We start from the raw sequence: 23,158 nt of genomic DNA, 5'->3' as shown, positions 1-23,158 counted from the left end.
TAAAGTCACGATTTTGTAAAGAAATTAAATTTGTATTTACATTTCTTTAGTAAAACATTTCCAAAATCAATTTTTGTATTGTACGTGCTGCAACTTGCAAGTCTATTCATTTGAAGGAGTCTTGATTTTAATAAAATATATAAGTAGAAAAATATTAAATAAGTCCACCTTTGAAATTGTAAAAAGTGGTGTATAGACTATAGTGAACTTGTTCTTGTTCAAAAACAATATTCATTATTCCTGTTAGTTTCTATTATCATTCATGGGTAATTCTGGGTTAAAACAACACTATGAAACTGCGTCCAAAACAGGGGTTTTACAATTATCCAATAGCAAACTAAAAGAAATACCTCCAGAAGTGTTCAATTTGTCTGATCACTTGAGAAATTTAGACCTATCCAAAAATAAAATACCAGGCATCCCCGATGATATAAGTAAATTTAAATTTATAAAACAGCTGAACTTAAGCAGCAACTCTATTCAAAATGTGCCCACTGCCTTGGCTAACCTCAAGAAATTGGAATTACTTAATTTATCATGTAATAACATAGCCAGCCTTCCTGATTCGTTTGAGAATTTGAGCAACCTGAAACAGTTGTACTTGAATAATAACAAGTTTAAACTCTTTCCCAAGCAGATACTTGAGCTGAAAAACTTAGAAGTTATCGATCTATCTAATAATAAACTTGTATCTTTACCCGATGGAATGTCAAAATTAACAGCAGCAGAAATGAATCTAAGCCGAAATGAAATATCGAGCCTGAGTGAAGACTTACATGAAGCTCCGAAGCTAAAAATTTTGAGATTAGAAGAAAATTGTTTATCTTTGGATGCAATTAAACCGAGTCTGCTCAGGGACTCAAAAATTCATACATTGAATATTGATGGCAATCTGTTTGAACCAAAGCAGTTAGCCTCTCTTGAAGGATACAATGAGTATACAGAGAGATACACAGCCATGAAGAAGAAGATGTTTTAATAGAAAGCACCAACTTTTGAGATTCTAAATTAATGTTCGCCAAAATGTGTTTCATCTTTTACACAAAATGTTTGCATAGTAATTGGTGGTTGATTTAGCAATAAAAAGTTGCATTATGAATTTTATGTAAAACAACACAGTCTACAGATAATTATGGCAATTTGAAACAATTTATTTAAAGAATGTAAAGAAAAGTAACTGTACAATTAGTGTACAGTGTACACTCATAAACCTCATAACTAAATAAGTAGAGCAAAATATTTTTGTGATGTTAATTAATTTTCTATATTATGTTAAATGCTAAGCACTGACATACGGTTTTGCTCGATAGTTTTACTCCAAATCGAGCACTAACCACCGTGTGGACCGCAAAACTGACAGCTCGAAGGCTCGCTTCGAGCCGGCTCCGATGGAATTAAATATGTCAAATATGTCATTTCCTTCGATTCGGAGTAAAACTTTCGAGCAAAACCGTATGAGAGTACTTAGCAAAAAACAGATTTGGTCTTAATTATAAATAAATCAGATGGGACAGGATTAACTATAAGTAGTAAGAGTAATGTGTTTGTCATTTATTTATAATCTTATATCTTTAAACGAGCAATTCTTGTATATATAAAATTTAGTATATAGGGGGTTTTGGGCGCGATAAATCGATCTAGCTAGGAATCATTTTTAGAAAATGTCGTTTTATTCGTGTTTTATCGAATACAGAGCAAAGCTTGGTCAAATAGCTAATAATATATAATTAATCATAATATTTTGATGCACAATGCACATCAATAAAGAAACTAAAACCACTAACAAAGTTTCAAAGGAAACTATACTGCTATGTATGCTAACAAAATTAAAGCACAAAGCAACTTTATAAATATTGTACATAATATTCTAAGATGCTATATTTTGTATATTAATTGTAATTAAGTATAAATGTTTTGGTTAGTCATGTTCAATAATATTATTATAGGCAATTATATTTTTTCAATTACTTGTATACAGTGTGTTAATTTATTTTAATAAATTATTACTTACTTCTAATGCAATACATATTTTTTTGTTTCTTTGATGTCATGTTCAAATATATAATAATACTCTCCACGCCAGTTTTGGACATGGTGGCGAGTTTCATTGAAACCAGCCAGTTACCGGAGTACTTACATAATTTCATAGTGCCCAAGTGTGTGCGCAGTATACAAGAGCACTCTCTATTCCTTCACTCTCATAACACAGTGGGACGGAAGACCGACACTACTGGCGAGAGGTCAGGCGCAGGACCGACTTTTTACATGTCCATCCGACGCATGGGTCATGCGTCGGATGGATGCATGCATGGGTGCTTTCATATTAACATAAAAAAAAACTGAGATCCTTTGCCCTTTGGTTTATAAAGTTAAATATTAACTTTATACTTTGGTTATAAAATTTTACAACCAACTTCTCGTAACACACTAATAATTAAGGTAAAAGAGAATAAGTACTGGCAAATGATTAGGGGATCAGCCTGCATAGTTCTAGACAAAATGGGGAACTAAATTTTGCAACGCGAGAATCGAACTCACCACCTCCGTGTCAAGAGCTCCTTGTGAGTATAGTATTCGTTGGTCAAGAGCCACGCTCTGCCACTGGCCCACCGAGGCGCTCATTGTACAATCAGTGCTGCGAGTCCTGTATGTTCCAAAGTTATATACATATTGTCATGCCAAATTTTTTTTTCAATTACCAAAAGTAACGTAAAAGTAGGTAACATCTGTTATCTAAGTCATGACTCATGTCACATGAATGTAACATCCAAGGGTCAAAAGTAACGTAAAATGTTACAAAAGTAACATTCTGGCAACGCGGAGTACAATAGGCATGCGCTTGATTATAAATAAAAATATTTTTATGGGGGTAAGTATATTTTGTGTAAAATCGTTTTAAATATGTACTTTATATACTTACCTAAGTAATTTCCAATTCTCGTACGTACCTATAGGCTATATCTCTACTTAGCCCAGTAGGGTTAGTTCGGCCTTGTATGGGAAGCTGAAATTAATTATAGTCAGAATTTTTTTGCACCAGTGTTTAGAGGAGGTCACAAATAGCTTAAATTCAAAAACTCGACGCCGCCATCCATATTGGTTTGAAGGTCCAATCTTTTTCTAGCTAAGTATATCTCCTTTACTTATTTTATTTTTCTACGAAAACAATGATGAAATACTCAAACCAGATATGTTACTACCGCGCGCGTTGTGAAGCTTCAAATACGGCCCAATTGGGCCGTCTGTTGTTTAGTCTGCATCGAGCGCAGTCACGAATGTGCCGCGTCTTGTCTCACCTAAATAAATTGAAAATGACGTCGTGCGTGTATCAAACATGTACCAATTATGACTCGAAAGTAAACAAAACACATGGAATCTCTTACCACATGTCTTGATTGCAATAAATACCTCGATTATTTACATTTTCAATTATTTTTTCGAACAATTTGGAAAAAATCGAATTTTCGTCATAGCTCAGGCGAAGAAAGAGACAGCGATACGATTCGACGTTTAAAAATAGAACTGTCTCTTTTACGTAAATGGTTTTTCGTATCTTTTGTTTCACTCATCTGTCAAATTTGTCAATGTCTGCAATTTTGAATTTGAAAATTGTTCGGAAGAGATTTAAGCCGGAAAATAGTATGGACGTAACATATCTGTATAAGTACAATATCATTGTACGAAAATGATCCTTTATATTCACCTACATGTCCGCTCTCTGTCTATCGCATAGCTCGTACGTGGTATTTCTCCGGTCGAGCCGGCCCATTCGTGTCGAAGCATGGCTCTCCCACGTCTAATTCATGAGATATTGTTTACTTAAACGTTTTTATCTTCAAGTTATCACGTCGCGTCGCGTCGGGTTTAGAGTTTAAACTTTAGCCGCTAGTCGCGACTGTGCAGTCAACAGTCAACTCCAACTTCCAAGTCAGTAGTGTGTGTGTGTCCGACTCAGGCGGTCTTTTGTCATTCAATGAATCAATTGTGCCGCGATTAATAATTTACGATCGTACGATCGCAGTTGTTTTTTTTAAGTTTTGAAAAATATAATATTTTTATATTGGAATATTAAGGGTAAGTTCGCAGTTCAAATAGTTTGGTTGCTATTATTAGATTACTTAGTTCTTAATTACAATTCCCACCTAGATTACAATATTATGTGTCGTTAGTATACAGTGCAGTGGTAGGGTTTTGAGAAAATAGCTAATAAAAATACTTACCTACAAAATAACGTAATATCTAGCATATGGACAGAATAAGTATTATACTTTATCAAACACCTACAAAATAAATGTACTTACTTTGTAAGTTTGTATAATGTATAGGTATACTTAGCTACCGATTACTGACCTATTAAAATATGACGCAGACTCAGAATAATATTTTTATTAGACTAGATCTTATGTTTATTAATATTATGAATATTTTATTCATAATATTTCAGTTATTTTAACCGTCATAACAAAAAATATAAAAATAATAATATTTTAACTGATACACAGTCTAGTAAAAAACCGGCCAAGTGCGTGTTGGGCCACGCGCAATATAGGGTTCCGTAGTACCGCTAGTTTTTGAAATTGTTTGTATGGTCAACGAATGTACATTCACAATGTGTTTTACAATACTAACAACATCATCTTAGTTAGGTACTTTCAAAGGAATTTGAACGAAAAGTTCCTTTATACTTCGCCGAATACATTTTTTTTAGTTGATCGACTATTACTCAATAACTTATGAAGTCTTCTTAGCCGTGATAATTTTCCTTTTAAATTCAGCATATTTCGTACTTCAGTGAATTTTTTCACATTTACAGAAACAACCGTTTAGCTGGTAGAAGCGGGGACGCTGGACTTCAAAGATTTTTTTCACTTTAAAACTTAATATTTCACAAACGGAACCCTAAATCGGAAAATAATCTATGAATACTCATAATATTTTAAAAAAACAATCCAACGAGACCCCACTCGATGGGGTGGGCGCGAAAAGAAAATTCATCCCCGCTTGATGTGTAGTGTAGGGGGAGGTACTTACCATAAAAAAAATATTTTTTTACCATTTTATATAAGTACCATTTTGTTGGCATCATTTAATAATATGTGTATCCATGCCAAATTACAGCTTTGTAGGTCCTATAGTCTCTGAGAAAAACCGCGGTCAGACAGACGGACAGACAGACAGACGAACGGACAGACCCAAACTATAAGGGTTCCTTGTTGACTACGGAACCCTAAAAACGAAATGGTTCTATTTTTTCGGTCCCATTTGCCATTTTTGTAGATTCAATTTTTTTAAGATATTACGACAAAATTTTGTATTTAGGCTTGTGTACGTATATACTCTGATCCCTGAATTGCCTTAGTCTGCTATTTATATTTACGATATAAATAGATAGATAGTAATTATTCAGCAGACGGAAATGAAAAACGATAAGATGGAAATTTAAGGGATTGGATGGAAATGAAAAATAGTTATATGGAAGCGAAAAAAATTAAGGAATTTCATATTAGATAAACAGAATACTTATTATTGTTTTATTTTTATGAGTAAAAAGTGTTTTTATTTAGTTATATATAATCAAAATATGCAGTGAATAGATAAACTCCTGCATGATAACCTAAGAAGGCCTTAGGGATGCTTAGGTGATAGGTCACTTATTGATGCTTATATAACATTTTCTTTATTTTTGTTCTATTTATTGTTTTTTCTACTATTTATTTTGTTTCCTATAATAAGTTTTATGGGCCTCCTAAGTCCTACGGGGTTTAGAGTTTTGGACCTTCCGAGCTTTTGTGTCAAATGCATGTTTTGAACCACCCAATTCCCAAACAATCAAACGCTGACCGGAACCGGTCAAACCAGGTGTTACGTTAAAGTCACGCCATGCAAAGTTCTACTGTGATTGGTAGGCGGTATGGGATTTCACTCGAAAGAAAGTTACGTCAGTCATACTACATAGTTAATATCCACTATCTTCCTGTTACATGCTTGAATACTGGTTTATAACGCCAAAACTGCCGTAGCCCCGAGCCTGTACGACACACCTTAGGTCATAATAGCCTTTTAGGTAGACTTGTTTACTTGTACATACTTGATATTTTGATCATTACCTAGTATTTTTAGTAGATAAGTCATAAATGATAAGTGATAAACAGTTCACATTACTGAAAGACGAATATTAATTAATTACTAAATTACTGTAATTTTAAGTTAATGAAGATTTTGACTAAACAACCTTCATTAAATTAACTCATTCTGTGTTAATATTTTTAAATAAGTATGTAAGGAGGCGTCCACAAAATACGTGAGGTGTTTAGGGGGGACCCTCCCCCGAGTCAAATCTCATCTAATCTCACGTTGGGGGGGGGGGGGGGGCAAATCTCACGTAATTTTTTTCTCAACAAAATAATACTATTTTGGTCCATTTCATCCAGATTGTACGTATAATGCTTATGATTTAATCGTAAGCGCTTAATCGTTATACGATTGAGATCATTCACAAATTCGTTCGAAAGAAAATCTACGGACTGTCAAACCAAACGTTTACGTGAAACCCACATTTTGAAAAATGTCACGTGAGATTTGTGGGGGGGAGGGCGGATTGAATAAGATCTCACGAGATCTCACCAAGGGGGGAGGGGGGTTGTAAAAAAAAAAACACCTCACGTAATTCGTGGACGCCCCCTAACTTAATACTTATCATTTTAAAAATGTAGGTACCTAAACTGTATCGCGCTTACTATTTAATTATATTTGTTCAATGCCAGTGCATATTATCTATGCATATTAGTTAGGTACCTACCTAAGTACCTACCTATCCACATTTAAATATTTTACTAACCAGATAAAACAAAAACTAATTAAGTACCTATAAGCTAATTCAAATAAAAATATAATGTAAGTAAGTATTTAGTTACTTTTGAGTTTTGGATCTTTCAGTTTTAAAATTACTTCTCACATTTAAGGATTTTATAAATTTAAGCTATTTAAACGAATTGTTATAAAGTCATTTGTTTACCCTTATCTTCTATCTTCTTCTATATATACTCGTATAAAGCTCAAAGGTGACTGACTGACATGGTGATCTATCAACGCACAGCCTAAACCACTGGACCGATCGGGCTGAAATTTGGCATGCAGATAGATGTTATGACGTAGGCATCCGCTAAGAAAGGATTTTGATCAATTCTACCCTGAAGGGGCTAAAATAGGGGATGAAAGTTTGTATATAATAATATTTCTCAACGCGAGCGAAGCCGCGGGAAAAAGCTCGTATCGAATAAAAGAATCGAATAAAATAAGTGTTATAATATAGAATGAAGGGTGGCCAACTTCCCCTACGCTTAAAAATGCAGTGCAAATTGCAATGATGTACTTCTTTAACGCCTCCGTGGTCTAGTGGTACAGAGCGCGGCTCTTGACTCGGAGGTCGTGGGTTCGATTCCCGCGTTGGAAACATGTTATTTCCAAGTTTGGTTAGGACAATGCAGGCTGATCACCTGATTGTCTGACAAGTAAGATGATCCATGCGTCGGATGGGCATGTAAAAAGTCGGTCCTGCGCCTGATCTCTCGCCGGTCGTGTCGGTCTGCCGTCCCACTGGGTTATGAGAGTAAAGGAATAGAGAGTGCTCTTGTGTACTGCGCACACACTTGGGCACTATAAAAATTACTCCTGCGTAGCTGGCCCGGTTTCAATGAAACCGGCCACCGTCACCGAAACCGGTGTGGGAGCTATTATTATGTACTTCAAAGTATACTTATCTCTAATAAATATAGGGATACTTTAAAGCCTGGGTATATTTTGTGTCCAGCACAGCCTGATAACGGATATTTAAGTTGCAGGAATAAATGATATACTTACAGTTTATACAGTAGAAAAATTTATGTTGTAGAAGTTCGTACCTACCTACTTTAAACAGAAGTTTGTATTTAATACAACACAATGAAAATCTTAACAAATTTTTTTTGGAATTTGTCGAATGTATCATAAATTCTAGACTTAATACCTACCCATTATACTTGGGGCGAAATGGCTCTGTCCCATAATTCGAGGACACGTACCTACCTGTATCCACGCTAAAATAGCACTGCCTTGATGAAATATTCAAGATAATTGTTTTCCAGTAACCAAATATTTTTCTTGACCTTATACGTGATAGTTAGTGGTAAATAACTAATAAGTAGTTATCCAAAACCTAGCCCTGGCTAGTGACTATGTGGTAAAGTCTTAATTCTATTATCTCGAATCTCGTTTCGGTTGTCATTTGTCATGGCTTTACAACGGAAAAGTTGTCCTCAGAGGTCGGGACTCGGGGGTAAGACAAGGCCCAGTAGGAGGATACTTTAAAGTTTAAACTCTAGACAAAAAATAATTAAATGCATCATATTACGCACTAGTCTAGTAAATTGATAACGCCACCGATTTTGACTAATGTGTAGAGTTTTTAGATTCTTCTCGTGCGGCTGACACATTATAATATTATTATCAAATATTTTGCCGCGCTTTAGGGTAAAATTAAGATTTTTAGATTTAGGGTTGAGTATGTAAGGTTAGAAACTTAGCTCTACATGAGATCTCACTACTTTTTGACACGACGAACTATAATATTATGTTCTCATCTTGGCAACATTTTTACATGAAAATGTTTTTGGTGGGATTTCATTTCTTTTTGTAAGCTGGTTTACGTTGTTTTTTCTTTTAGTTCATTTTTTAGGGTTCCGTACCCATAGGGTAGAAACGGGACCCGATGTCTGTCCGTCTGTCTGTCTCCAGGCTGTAACTCAAGAACGGTAATAGCTAGAGAGTTGAAATTTTCACAGATTATGTATATCTGTTGCCGCCGTAACAACAAATACTAAAAACAAAATGAAATTTATATTTAAGGGGGGCTCCCATACAACAAACGTGATTTTTTTTGGCCTTTTTTGCTCTATATCAATAATGGCAACAGGTAGGTACTTAAATTTTTCTCAAAGTCCTTAGTTATATGTCTACTTTAATATTTAATAATAATATTAAAATAAAATAAAAAAATAAGGGGGGCTCCCATACAAAAACACAAATTTTTGCCTAATTTTGCTCTATAATGGTACGGATATAGGTTAAGTTGGGTTTGATAATTTTTATGTTGTTTCAGTACTAATATTATGTTACATACCAAATTTCAGTTTTCTAAGACTTCAGAAAGTACCCTAACAGTTTTGATGATCGGTGAGTCAGTGACCAAATTGTGGATTTTTCGACACCTATTTAAGGGGGGCTCCCATACAACAAACGTGATTTTTTTGGCCTTTTTTGCTCTATATCAATAATGGCAACAAGTAGGTACTTAAATTTTTCTCAAAGTCCTTAGTTATATGTCTACTTTAATATTTAATAATAATATTAAAATAAAATAAAAAAATAAGGAGGGCTCCCATACAAAAACACAAATTTTTGCCTAATTTTGCTCTATAATGGTACGGATATAGGTTAAGTTGGGTTTGATAATTTTTATGTTGTTTCAGTACTAATATTATGTTACATACCAAATTTCAGCTTTCTAAGACTTCAGGAAGTACCCTAACAGTTTTGATGATCGGTGAGTCAGTGACCAAATTGTGGATTTTTGGACACCTATAAAATCTAAAGTATAATAGCTACGATATTCAAAATTTGCGCATTTAATAACTATACCCATGTCATTATATCTTAAAAATTTCAACTATCTGGCATTATTCAAACCAAAGTTACGAGGGTTCAAAAATACGACGAAACGTTTCGAGAAAAGGTAGGTAGTGCCCTTGCGCGCTTCGCTTGGCTCATCTTGGCGGGGGCACTCCCGTGCCCCCAGATGGTCAAAACTCACTGGTGGGTGTGGACTGTGGTTGGTGAAAACGAGAGTTATTTTTTTGCGCAAACGAAGTCGAGGGCAACGTCTAGTCAAGTCTAGTGAGTAGTGAGTTAGTGACTGGTCACATATTTTCACATAATATAAATATTTTGTTAATTAGGCGATCTTTTGTTGTTTATAAATAAAATAATGTTTACGCAACAGTTTAGTTTTTCTGCCTGATTATGATGTTTGAGTTAGCGATAATTAGATACTTAGGTATTACTACTTGTACTATTATCTATACAGAATAGATTATTTATTATTTTTTATTATTTATACGTTTGAACTAATTCCATCTCGTTACCTTACACACGTCGTGTGTTAAGGGAATGTTATTATTCGAAATTTGAAAATAAATTTTCTTTTAAAATATTCGAATAATAACCTTTCTTACCAGTGTGTAGCATTGTTCACCAGGTTCGCCTTTTAGTACAATTACGAGTATTTACCGATGCCTAAGTATAATACTAATTGGTTGTAAGTAGCTCTACTGTTTGATGTTGGTGAGATCACTGAGAAGTGAGAGCAACCAGCATTATCTAATGCTAATTGCTATCTTACATATAGCCAGGCGTCCGGATAAAGCCGGACTTAGGCTTTTTGATTGCGTGTCCGGCCAAAATTAAGAGGAGTTCGGCTTTTGTAGAGCTTTCTGCCGCACTCAGAGTGGAACATTATTTACCTAATTGTAATTAATTCAAAATTTTGACATAAGCCCCATACATTATATCTGTCAAACTCTTCATTAAATTCAAGGTTAATCGTAATTAAATGTCTCTGAGTACGGCGGTTTGAATCAAGCCGGACAAAGGCTTTTCGGTTTAGCGACCTGACAACCCTACCTAGAAACGATACTTTAACAATAACAATTTCACCAATCACACTTTTTTTTCTTTAGGTAGGTATTTATTTACTAAAGGGATTTTTGTACCATCGGGGAAGTTGATTCCTATGCAATTGACAGACCAACGTTATTTGGTCGAATATGTCAATTCAATGTTAATTGTGATCTGTCAGCTGGGTTTGACGTAACGCAACCAAACTACTGAGGTCCCCGATTTGCATAGGGATCAACTTCTCTGATAGGACAAACATTAAAAAGACAATGCCAATCCCATCGTACCTTATGAGTTATGAGTTATGACCAATCACACTTAAAACTTTATAATCATTGAACGCGTTTTCGCGGCGACGACGTAAATCTCGTTTTGTTACGTCGAATAGTATCATAGATCATAGCTATTAAGTAAGTATATAATTATGTACAGATGTCGTCGCCGCGAAAATTTAAGTTTAGAATTATTGCACACAGTATATAACCACTATCTCTAGTTTCCTCCTATGAAGGTGAACATAGGAGGAAATTATAGAATATTGATACTTGATAAAGTCCGCGATCTTTGCAGCAGCGCGCGGCGGGTTCGCGGTTCAAAGATCAAATAGTTAGGTACATGCAAACTCTCATATTGTGTGATACTGATAAAGATAATGTAGGGCTGCCGCCTGCCATAAAGGGAAATATTCTACAATGTTGGGAATATCAGCTATACATATTATAAAACAAAGTCGCTTTTTTTCCCTCATGTCCCTTTGTTCCCTTTAATCTTTAAAAACTACGCAATTAATTTTGATGCGGTTTAAGGTTTTCTTTATTAGATAAAGTGATTCAAGAGGAAGGTAATAGGTATAATAACATTCATTAAATAGTGGAGAAATACTGTTATTGTTGGGGTTTCTAATGTGATGTCGTAAATAATTTCATTTTTTTCCGGGCTAACATTCAGGGCCCCCGTAAGGGCTACTGGCGCCTGTGTGCAAAAAAAGGATTTTAGCGCCCCTTTAGGCAAATTTTTTTGGGTCCTTGGCAGGGTCCGATCTAAGGGGGGGCGAGCCGGGCATTTGCCCAGAGCGGCAAAATTGAGGGGCAGCAAAATGACTTATTCCTACCTTCCAACCTTGCCATTACCCATCTACCACCCAAGTTTGAAAATAATACCGTCCAATCTACTTTAGGTTGGATAGTGAAAATATATTTTAAGTACTTTACAGTGTACTTAAATATTCCCCCATTATCCCCCAACAAAACTAGCTTATGACTTGTATGGTTTTCTGTATGTAAAGGGCGGCAAAAATTATCTTTGCCCCGAGCGGATAATTGGCTAGATCAGGCCCTGGTCCTTGGTTTTGGCGCCCCTAAAGATGGAGATTTGGCGCCCCTAGAGGATGGCGCCCGTGTGCATTGCACACATTGCACAATTGCACATATCACATATGGTAGCGGGGGCCCTTCTTACATTGCAAACGCAGGCTGAAAATAATATAAATATTTAAGGGGGGCTCCCATACAACAAACGTGATTTTTTCGGCCTTTTTCGCTCTATATCAATAACGGCAACAGGTAGGCACTTGAAATTTTCACAAAGACCTTAGATAAACGTGTTCTTTAATAAAACATAAGAATATATTTAATTGAAATTCAAATTTAAGGGGGGATCCCATACATAAAACACAATTTTTGGCCTATTTTGCTTTATAACGGTATGGAACCCTTCGTGCGCGAGTGCTACTCGCACTTCGCCGATTTTTATTATTTGTAGTTCCAATACTTAATAATCATAATATTGAATACTTATATCATATTATTCGTATTTTACATGATAAGCAAGTTATTTGAGGAAACTTGTACGCGTTTCATTCGAAATTATGAAAAAGCTTAAAAAAATAATGCCTAGAAATATAATATTAAATTACTATAACAGTGCACACTATCATAGATTAATTCATGAGTCATGTATCATCAACAGGAACAGGACAGTGGCCGTATTATATTACGTCGAACCTTTTTTTTTTAAGCGCAGGGGAAACCCATCATGGGTGCCCCGCGCGGGTTGGGCATGTGCCTCAGTTAGCTGAAGCACTCCGGGGGTATGTGGGACTCTTAGCCACTAAAACCAGCTGCGGTTTGCCTTCATCTGTATACGGAGGGATGTCCTGGATCTGTCTAACACAGGACTCCCTCCACGACCGGCCGGTCCACCTCAAAAGGGACTGGACTTCCACCAAAGTAAGGGAATGCTCCGGAAAACTGAAACGTTCCCCTCGGCGCCGGGACTAGCTTAGCCGGGCAGGTTCCCATCCTTGCCCGGAGCCCCGGATTAGACGGAAGTGTGGAGGTTCGCGTAAGGACGCCTCCGCACTCCCGTCCTACGTCGGCGGAGCGGAACGGAGGATGGGTCATTCTCACTGTTCCGCTCCGCGGCCTTTTTCTGCGGTTTCGCAGAAAGAGACCGCTACCTGCCAAGCCTCATCGCTCTCGAGCATGCAGCGAACCATGCTCGAGAGCGAGAGGTCCCGCCCAGGCACCGCCATGAGATTATGGCGCTGCACGGCCCAACGATTGCACACCTCGAGAGTGTGTTGAGCCGTGTCTGAGGCTGGCGTAGGCTCCCTCCTGGCAGGCTAGCGTAGGCTCCCTCCTGGCGACCTTACACAAGTACGCACCGAAACATCCGTCCGGTCGGTCCGGTGATCGCTCGCCCTTAGGAATAAGGACGAGCCGACCTTTCTTCCATGCTCCCGGGGACTGTCCGCTCTGCAGGCAGCGGTCAAACAGTTCCCGGAGCCTATCTTCGAGGTATACGAGAACTAGAGCTAGAACTCTATCGTGCACCCTGTCCGGACCAGGCGCCCTCTTCTTCCTATATTATTACGTCGAACCCTTAACATACTATAGTGGTAGAGACTCATACAGTATAGGCACAATAGATAATAGGTATAGGACATAGGTGATGGACTAACTATGACATATAGGACTTTCCTGTGACTGTACCTATGCAGTATGCAGTTAGTGTATAGATTATAGAATATGAATACCAGCGGTTCTCAAACTTTTTTGGTGGTGGAGCCATTTTATGAAGTGACATTTTTGACGGACCCTCCAAAAACACCGGAGCACACTTTAAGCATGACTGATAAGTACCCTAATAATATTTGCATTCAGATGCTATTTTTTATTATTTTTATGTTTTGGTGTTGAGATTGGAGCTACGAATAATAAATTGGAGACTCTACATAAAGCGCATGACGCATACTCTATTGTAAAGCAGACAAACATTTCGACCTTAATACTGGGGGAATTAAGTTCAAAAGTACCTCCTCTCTCTACGAACTTCATACATATTCAATTCTTTTTATTACAACATGTACATTATGCAGTGTACACGCTTAGCACAAATTTGACTAATCTCTGTTAAAGTTAATTGTCGATTTAATAACACATTTATAATGTTTCGAATTAAAACGAAAAAGAAGGCATGATATTTTAACAAACCATTAACAATAATAACGTGTTGGTGAAATTGGGACTTAATTGATGGTAATTTATGAACAAACTCAGTATGTGCCATTGCTTACAAATTACAATATTGTTTATTGTACGCTTAAGCTACCTGCTTTTGTTGACAATTAAGGAGTGTATGTACCTATAGATGTATCATGTAGCTCTTAATAAATACAACTAATAGACAATAGGTTAATATTATGTTACTGCAATATTTTCACGCTAGAATGCAGCATCAGCATTATACATAGACAGTAAACAAAAAGATATGACGTATGCAACTTGTCGGATTTTGGTCGGATTATTACTGTACCTATGTCTACGAATAATAATAGTTTTAGGGGTCCGTACCCAAAGGGTAAAAACGGGACTGTATTACCAGTATTATAGTACTCTGTGCTAACGCCTCCGTGGTCTAGTGGTTAGAGCGTCGCTCTCGACTCCGGAGGTCGTGGGTTCGAATCCCGCGTTGGAAACATGTTATTTCCAAGTTTGGTTAGGACAATGCAGGCTGATCACCTGATTGTCTGACAAGTAAGATGATCCATGCGTCGGATGGGCATGTAAAAAGTCGGTCCTGCGCCTGATCTCTCGCCAGTCGTGTCGGTCTTCCGTCCCACTAGGTTATGAGAGTAAAGGAATAGAGAGTGCTCTTGTGTACTGCGCACACACTTGGGCACTATAAAAGTACTCCTGCGTACCTGGTCTGGTTTCAATGAAACCGGCCACCGTCACCGAAACCGGTGTGGGGAGTATTAATTAATACTCTTGCTTTTACTAAGACTTCGTTGTCTGCCTCCAGTCTGTATCTCAAGAACCCCTATAGCTACTCTTCTGAAATTTTCACAGAACAAAAATAAGTGATAATACTTTAGGGTGTGTACGTGTTCCTTGTAGTGAGTTCACTGTGAAAGTAGCAGCGCTGAAATACCAAATTTTTTTTCACTTTTGTATGGGGAAACTCGTGACGCTCGGGCCCTTGTCCATACAAAAGTGAAAAAAAAGGGGTGATTTTGTCAGCCTTTTTCGCTCTATATCAATAATGGCAAGAGGTGGGCACTTGAATTTTTCAGACATTCTTTTGTTATATGTGTACTTTAAAAATTAATAATAATATTAAAATAAATTGAAAATTTAAGGGGGGCTCCCATACAAAAACACAATTTTTAGCCTAATTTGCACTGTATCGGTACGGAACCCTTCGTGCGCGAGTCCGACTCGTACTTGGCCGATTATTATTATTCGTTGACCTATGTGCTATAATAACGCGTCAACTTAAAAAATGTTGCATTAAAATTTAAATTGTGAATTGTCCAAACGGCTTTGAGTTGCAATTACAAAGCAATTTTAATACGATATTTTATTGTTTTAAATACTTATTCAAAACCGTTTCAACATATCTGCAAGATATTATGATAGAGCTATTACAGTGTTTTCTCCCGATGCGACGGTCACTTACTATATAGTCCGTGATCCCGGTCCGAAAATGCCTACGTCACGTGACATCATTATAAAATGCGTGGCACACTGTCGGAAAATATATGCCAAGCGAGGATCAGACGGCTTTCGCATCTGAAATTGGCCAGAAGTCGGAGAAATCCCCTCACTTCCGGTCAAATTGTTGGTGTCTATTTACGTCACGTGACATCAACGTGAAACATGTGGCAGCATATAGCCCTATAGTTGTAGAGTAGGGAAACATAAGTCTGTCAATTTTAAAATGGCCGGAAGTACTTGACAGACGGCGCCAAAGTTGGTCCTTGGGTACCCTTTTTTACGTCACGTGACATCTTGATGAATTCTTTTTTAAATGTTTTGAAATAATAGTGTCTTAAAAAATAAATGAGGCTGCCAAGGCAGATCTGGCCGGAAGTCCCATAAAAGTGATTTTTAAACTGGTCGTGAATTATGAGAAAATCGCATGATTAAACAACATGATCGTTATTCGAGGCTTAATATTGAGATAGGTACTTCCGTTTCCCGTCTACTTTTATATGATTTTACCGCCTAGTACCGTCACATCCGGGTCGAATCAGCTCCTCCCGCCATTACAAGGTGCTTCCGAGCGAGGTGGGGAGCGAAGAAGTTTCCCATCTTTAATCATTGGCGTTTCGATTCCCGTCGAGTGAACACTCCCACTTTGCTACTCTAATTATCCTACATATTTTTAACCGACTTTGACTATGAACGCTTATGTTTTCCAGATGACGAGCTCGATGAACTTGACGAACTATCATCGCTAGAGCTACACATTTCTCCTCGCGTCAAAGTCGTTTGGTTAACGTTATTATTCGCGTTCATTTTATCACTAGGACCACTGAAAATGTATAAGCTTAAAGCTAATAAGCCCGATAAAGTATTTAAATACTCACTTCATAGCTAGAAGGTTTAAAGAAAAACATAACAAAATGATAATTATGTAATACGAACGGAAACTCCGTTTATCAAAATTAGCTAAAAGAACTTACGCGTCCATGTTGAAACACTTATTATAATTAATAATATTACACCAAAACTTAGAAATGTTCAACAAAATGGCGAATTTTTATGAGTCTATTCCATAAAGTGGAAGACTCGACGGGAATCGAAACGCCAATGATTAAAGATGGGAAACTACTTCGCTCCCCACCTCGCTCGGAAGCACCTTGTAATGGCGGGAGGAGCTGATTTGACCCGGATGTGACGGTACTAGGCGGTAAAGTCATTAAAAGTAGACGGGAAACGGAAGTGCCTATCTCAATATTAAGCTTGGAACTACGGAATACATAATTCGGAATCTTAACTAGAGGGGCATTGTATAATGATTAATGAGTAACAACTAACACTTTGTATTGTTTGATGTTGTAATTTTTGCCAGAGAACTTTATGACAAAAATGTGTTTGCCGTTTGGTACGGCAAAGTTCCATTGGCAATTTATTATCATACTCAATAATATTTTATTATGGATGGACTCTACGCAGATGCCCCGACCCACTAACTGATCGAGGGCTTACGTCATCCAATGTTTACTTTTGTTATCTTGTTTCTCGTTCGGAGTTATGATTCTGCATGCATGTATGATAATTGATGAATGATATTATAAGGCATCAGTCGCCATTTTTAAAATACAAAGATTGACTGTTTGAAGCTTATTTGTATCATTATTATTAAGTACTTACATACTTATTAGTGGTGTAGCGAGTAAAGTTTTGAATTTAGCTAGGTACTTGGGTTTGCCTTCAGTTAAAAAAAAAAATGCCAATTTAATACTTATCTTACAAAATTATGAAATACTAATATTTAGTAGTACTTAAATGATCATTTATCTATGTCGGTTTGAAGATCTTTATTATTCTCAATAAGACAATTTATGTCACATGAGAAACAATATATTAACCTTAAGGGCTGGTTTACACGTTTCAAGTATCTACTTAAAACGTGTAAACCAGCCCTTAAGGTTAATATATTGTTTCTCATGTAAGTGACATAAATTGTCTTATTGAGAACTACTACTTATCTAATTAGTAGTAACTAAATTTTAACCTAATTTGAATTGCCTGCCCGAAATGTGTCAAGTGACAAGCCCCGCCTGCCAACTTAATAGAAAATAGTCAAAATTTTAATTTCCTTGTTTAGTACTTAACTAAATTTTAACTTGCTACTTGCTACTAAATTGTGTGTTTACATGCAATAAGTAACTTAAAATTAAGTTAAAATTTAGTTAAATACTTATCAACTTAACACGTGTAAACCAGCCATAACACTTAAAGTTCACAATACATCAAAATTTATAATATTATACTTGATACCTCATTACAAGGGCGTAGCGTAAAAAAAAATCATGAAATTTGACTTTTATATAATCTGACTGAAAATATATTTTGTTTCCAACACTTCATTTTGCGCAGATTTTTAGGTAACACGTTTTTAATTCCCACTTGCCAGGAAAATTGACGTTTATTTTATCTTCTAGGGGGGGAGGGGCAGCTGCCCCCTCCCAGCCCCTACTTGGACTTTGGAATAACTAATACCCCCCGTATTAGTTATTCCAAGTCCTAAGTCCTTTTGAACGCGGATACAGTATTTTAATTATCTTTTAATTTTTTTCATAAAATCGATGTTTTTATTACTCAATAAAATCTACTATTAAAAATATACAACGTATCACAATTCACAAGTAATATAATATAATACGTTTTTTACGTACTTACGTATATTTTTACGTATATTTTTCATTCATTCAACGTTTTTTCTCGTTTTTAAATTATGTTTATCACGCAACAATAGATAACAATAGAACGTGCAGTAGACATATTTATCACTGTATATAAGTATAATACTTATATTTTTTGTTTTGATACACAAAAAGCTCAATTTAATAGTAATTATTATAGGTCTCACTAGTTACTATTTTTTTTTCTTGTGTAGGACGGTAATAAAGCTGGTATCCTCTATTAGAACCTTAGTACTAATTAAAGAATCTTTGTTACATTGTATTCACTACTCCTAACTACTAAGCAGTAAACACATAGGCAACTCTGTGTGTTTTATATTGAAAAGTCGTATATTGTTTAGCTAGCCATCATGGGCGTATATAAGGGGGGTGTCCTGGGCGTCCGGACCCCCCCCCCCCCCCCCATTACTATCCATCTTACTTGTCCAATTTCGACAATAATATATGTACCTCGCCGATTAAAATCGGTGCGATACATGTATAAAATATATATTTTTGATTTCCTTAACGCGTTGCCTATTTGCTGCTGCGGAACCCTTCATGGGCGATTCCAACTCGCACTTGGCCGCTTTTTTACGTTTTGTAGAACCGCTGCCCTAGTTATTCACACTCATTAGTCTATACTATAATATTATAATTGGGAAGAGTTTGTTTGTTTGTTTGAACGCGCTAATCTCAGGAACTACTGGTCCGATTTGAAAAATTCTTTCAGTGTTAGATAACCCATTTATCGAGGAAAGCTATAGGCTATTATATATTATATCACGCTAAGACTAAAAGGAGCGAAAAAATAGAAAAAAATGTGGAAAAAAACGGGGGAAATTATTTGAAAGGGCTTATCTCACGAACTACTGGAGCAATTTTTCTGTTATTTGGCACAGATAAGAAGTAGACCATGTGAAGGGTCATAAGCTATTTTTCGTGGACTAATTTGTCTGCATTATCTTATTTACGCGGGTGAAGCTGCACGGAACGTTATATTTCGCGTGGTCACGACATCACGCGTAAACGACTGGGCCCATTTTGCTGGTATAAAGATACTTTAGAGTCCCGAAAAAGAACATAGGATACATTTTGTCCCGGAAAAATGTACGGTTACTGCACAACATACTTTTATGATCTGCGCGTAAACTATTCAATCTATTTTGATGAAATTTCGTATGGCAATACTTTCAGTCTCGGGAAAGGACAAGGGATTCTTTTTATCCCGGAAAATATACGGTTCGATACCTCTTTTGATGGGCATGGAGATTGGAGATACTAATTTGAATCTGGGACAAGGAAAGTTTTTTGTCCCGGAAAAATGTGAGGTTCCCACACAGGACACAATATACTTTTCTGATTTGCGCGCAAACGACTCAATCGATGTACGGGAACAACTATAAACTAAGGTCCACGCAGACGAAGTCGCGGGCAACAGCTAGTTTTCATAGAGTTTTCATGTTTCCTTTTCAGATCATCCGTCAAAATGGCAGCCTTCAATGTCATTTTAGGCTGTGTTATGGCACTTCTCGTTATACTGTTCACGATAAGTTCTATCGCCAGATATTATATAAAGGTAAGTGATATTTTTTTGCGGAAATATTTGTTGAGATATTTACCTCTAATATTGGTGGCTTAATATCAGAAGAATAGATTTGTCGTTTACCTCCAGCAATGTTATTAAAACCGTCTTATTAGATTTGCTCAGTTGGCACTAAAGTAACATTGCAGTTCGGTACAAAGGTTAATAAATAATTAATCTTAACATTCATAATAATTATTATGTAATTGCAATAATTTATAATCTAAAGTCTACACTGAGATAAGAGATAATTGCACGAGTCCTTTATCTAATACTTAATTAACTTTTTAGGGTTCCGTACCCAAAGGGTACAAACGGGACCCTATTACTAAGACTTAGATGTCTGTCTGTCCGTCTGTTTCAGTTTACATTATTTATAGTGCTGTCACTAATGTTCGCAACAGCGCCTCTACCGTTGATGTGCTTGAAACCTTTCGACCCGAGAAATGCTTTGTAAGTATAACAAAATGCAGTACATATTATTTACATAGACAATCATTTATTTTAAAAAGTATGAACAATCATTATTTTAAAAAAGGTCAAAACTTGCACTTGTGAGTGCCCGTTTTCACCAAACCCCCCCTTGTAAGTATATGTCACCGTACGATTGTAAACACCGCGAGATTGTAATATGACTAAGAGATGGATTGTAAACAACCAGTTTTCCGGTGGTTTTAAATTAATTATTTCGTATTCAAAATAACTTCAATTGCCTGAAAATTTGAATTTAAGTATAACATTGAATAAAATTTAGATATATTTAAAGTGCAGTTTGAATTATAATATACTTAGGTTAATTTTAATAACCTAAGTACGGTATATTATAATTCAAACTGAGTATTAGCACTATGAACGCAATTTGCAGCGACTTAGCACTGTGTTATTTCATTAATCATTAGGTACTTACCTACTAATAATAATGATTATTTATTATTGTAGACGAGCTTATTACGTAAAGTAGCTTCTAAATATTCATGAAACGTGATAAGCTGCATAGTTATCTATGGATTTAAGTAGGTACCTACCTAAATTAATTCCTATTCCATAGTTCGTACTTATCGAATACTTTTTAAGACATCCACACTCCACAGTTAGGGGCTACTGTAGGGCTACTGGCGCCTGTGTGCAAAAAAAGGATTTTGGCGCCCATTTTATGCAGATTTTTTGGGTCCTTGATTTTGGCACCCCTAAAGATGGCGATTTGGCACCCCGTGTGCATTGCACACATTGCACATATGGTAGCTGGCTCCCTGTCCACAGTTGCTGGACACTACATCCACAACAGTAATTGTAATGTACTTATTTAAAGTAATTGTATAGTTTACACTTTACAGTTACCGTAGGAGTTTAGACAGACGGGTTCAAGTAGTTATTACAAAAAAATCTGTCAAAATAATTATGCCTCTTTTAGCCTGGCCGCACATTTTCCGAAATTTCTGATCAAAAAAATTCGGACGCCCGCCGCGACGCACTCTGTTCATTACATTTTGTTGTAGACCCCGCACACTATCAAAATTATTTACGTGTCAAAATGTATGGGGCGGCGGGCGCCGGGCGTCCGAATTTTTCTGATCAGAAATTCGGATAATGTGCGGCCGGGCTTAAGAAAACTGCATTAATAATATTATTGTGTAGGTTATTTGAAAGTATTTATGGTGAACGGGGACTAGACTTGAAAATTAATATCTGACTTTTTTTGTTATTCTCTTAGCGATAAGTAGTCTTTGATCGAATCATAACGTCCAGTTACTGTTTCATCAGTGACCATCACTCCTCTGTGTAGGATTCCAGCAGCACTGCTGCGGTTCACGGCACGAGTGCTGGGGCTGCGATGGACGGTGCGCGGTATGGAAAACGTGGACGACAGCAGGGGAGCAGTCGTGCTGCTCAACCATCAGAGCTCGCTGGACTTGTATGGTAAGGGTCTATTTGCCATCGAAGTATATCATTCATATGCAGATGGCGGACCTATGCCGTTTGGTTGAGCTATGTCAATTCAACGTGAATCGTCATCTGTCGGCTGGGTTTGAAATAACGGTCATCTGCCCATGGGCTTAGCCAGGATTCTATATAGGGTGGGGCCCATAGAACTTTTGGGTTAGATTAAGAAAATCCTAGACTTCGAACTCGTGATTTTTAACTTAATGAGTATCTCACAATAGTATTGAAGGTGAGGTAAAAATTAAAAACAAAATATGAGCGAGCGAACTAGAATTGAATGCCTCCCCTCTCACCCCGCAACTCTCTCCGCTCCACGTTTAGGTATGAAACTCATGAGCATTAGCTGTAGCGATCGATCGCTCTTGTAGGGGGCAGGACAGCTGCCCTCCCCCCCCTGCGCGTACCTCGCTACGCCCATGCTGATCTGCCTATGAATAAATTTCTCTGAATATAGTACTTGTGTGTTTCCCTTGAATTGCAATTTGCAACGTCTTACTGAGAATACTGCTATCATTAAAATAACTTCTATTGTGCTCCTATCGGAATCGAGTTCCACAACACAATAGGAAATACCTAGTTATCAATGTAAAAGCGTCAATGTAATATTACCGTCGTACCTAACTGTTGTGTAGTAAACTGTGCAAAGTACTAAAGTTTGTGTGAAAATCTTAGTAACGTTTGACTGAAAAACTTACTGCCTGTATTAATAAACCGTTCTTACCGCTGAGATAATGCTCAAGATTATTTTTGGGATGCTGTTTTAGTTAGAATAGGTACCTATAGAGTTCTGTATTAATAAACGAAATCCGGCACTCAACTGTGAATTGTGATATCAAACTGATGCTGATTCACATGTGGTAGTCAACCATTGACTTAATTGCTGTTAAAGTTGATATCAAACTAATAATAATAATTAGAGACTCTCTTTCTAGACGCTAAGGCCCGTATAAATAGTCTGTCGTCCGCTTTCAGCCAATCACAAGGCCTTAAAATTAACCAATCACAGTCGATCTTGCTTAAAAATTAGCTACTTATATTATCACAGTCAATCTTAAATCGAATAAAATCGATTATCGAATTGTATTTTTGTCTTCTAAGGTTGGGTTGCAACTTGCACCAGAGACGTGGTTAAAGTTAAAGTTATCGTCAAAGTTATGGTTATAGTTACTTTGAAGTTTGACCACAGAATTTGACAGAAGACGTTGCTGTTCCGACAAGGCTTTATA

At 36.8% G+C, this 23,158-nt stretch overlaps 2 protein-coding genes across 3 annotated transcripts in view; both read left to right on the top strand.

The window, feature by feature from the left end:
• The window catches only part of LOC121729654 (1-acyl-sn-glycerol-3-phosphate acyltransferase alpha), a 37,933-nt gene that overhangs the window by 2,147 nt on the left and 12,628 nt on the right, over positions 1 to 23,158 (top strand). Inside the window, exons 1-4 of one of the 2 annotated variants that reach the window (XM_042118233.1) lie at positions 3,909 to 4,074; positions 19,883 to 19,985; positions 20,356 to 20,444; positions 21,775 to 21,908. In XM_042118233.1, the coding sequence (XP_041974167.1) occupies positions 19,896 to 19,985; positions 20,356 to 20,444; positions 21,775 to 21,908 (313 nt within the window). In that variant the 5' untranslated portion in view covers positions 3,909 to 4,074; positions 19,883 to 19,895. Of the gene's footprint in view, positions 1 to 3,908; positions 4,075 to 19,882; positions 19,986 to 20,355; positions 20,445 to 21,774; positions 21,909 to 23,158 lie in introns of those variants that run through there. The other variant, XM_042118234.1, reaches the window with a different exon arrangement.
• On the top strand, positions 70 to 1,277 carry LOC121729655 (leucine-rich repeat-containing protein 57-like). The gene has a single exon (XM_042118235.1). The coding sequence runs from the start codon at positions 263 to 265 to the stop codon at positions 977 to 979; it is 717 nt and encodes a 238-aa protein (XP_041974169.1). The 5' UTR covers positions 70 to 262; the 3' UTR covers positions 980 to 1,277.

Source organism: Aricia agestis, chromosome 8 (assembly GCF_905147365.1).
Source record: "Aricia agestis chromosome 8, ilAriAges1.1, whole genome shotgun sequence".
Lineage (NCBI taxonomy): Eukaryota > Metazoa > Arthropoda > Insecta > Lepidoptera > Lycaenidae > Aricia > Aricia agestis.
Note: the sequence above shows the minus strand (reverse complement) of the source record. Positions and strands in the feature narration are given on the sequence as shown.

Excerpts from the sequence above, each read along its gene's own strand:
- LOC121729655 (XM_042118235.1), top strand. The coding sequence starts at position 263 with ATGGGTAATTCTGGGTTAAAACAACACTATGAAACTGCGTCCAAAACA.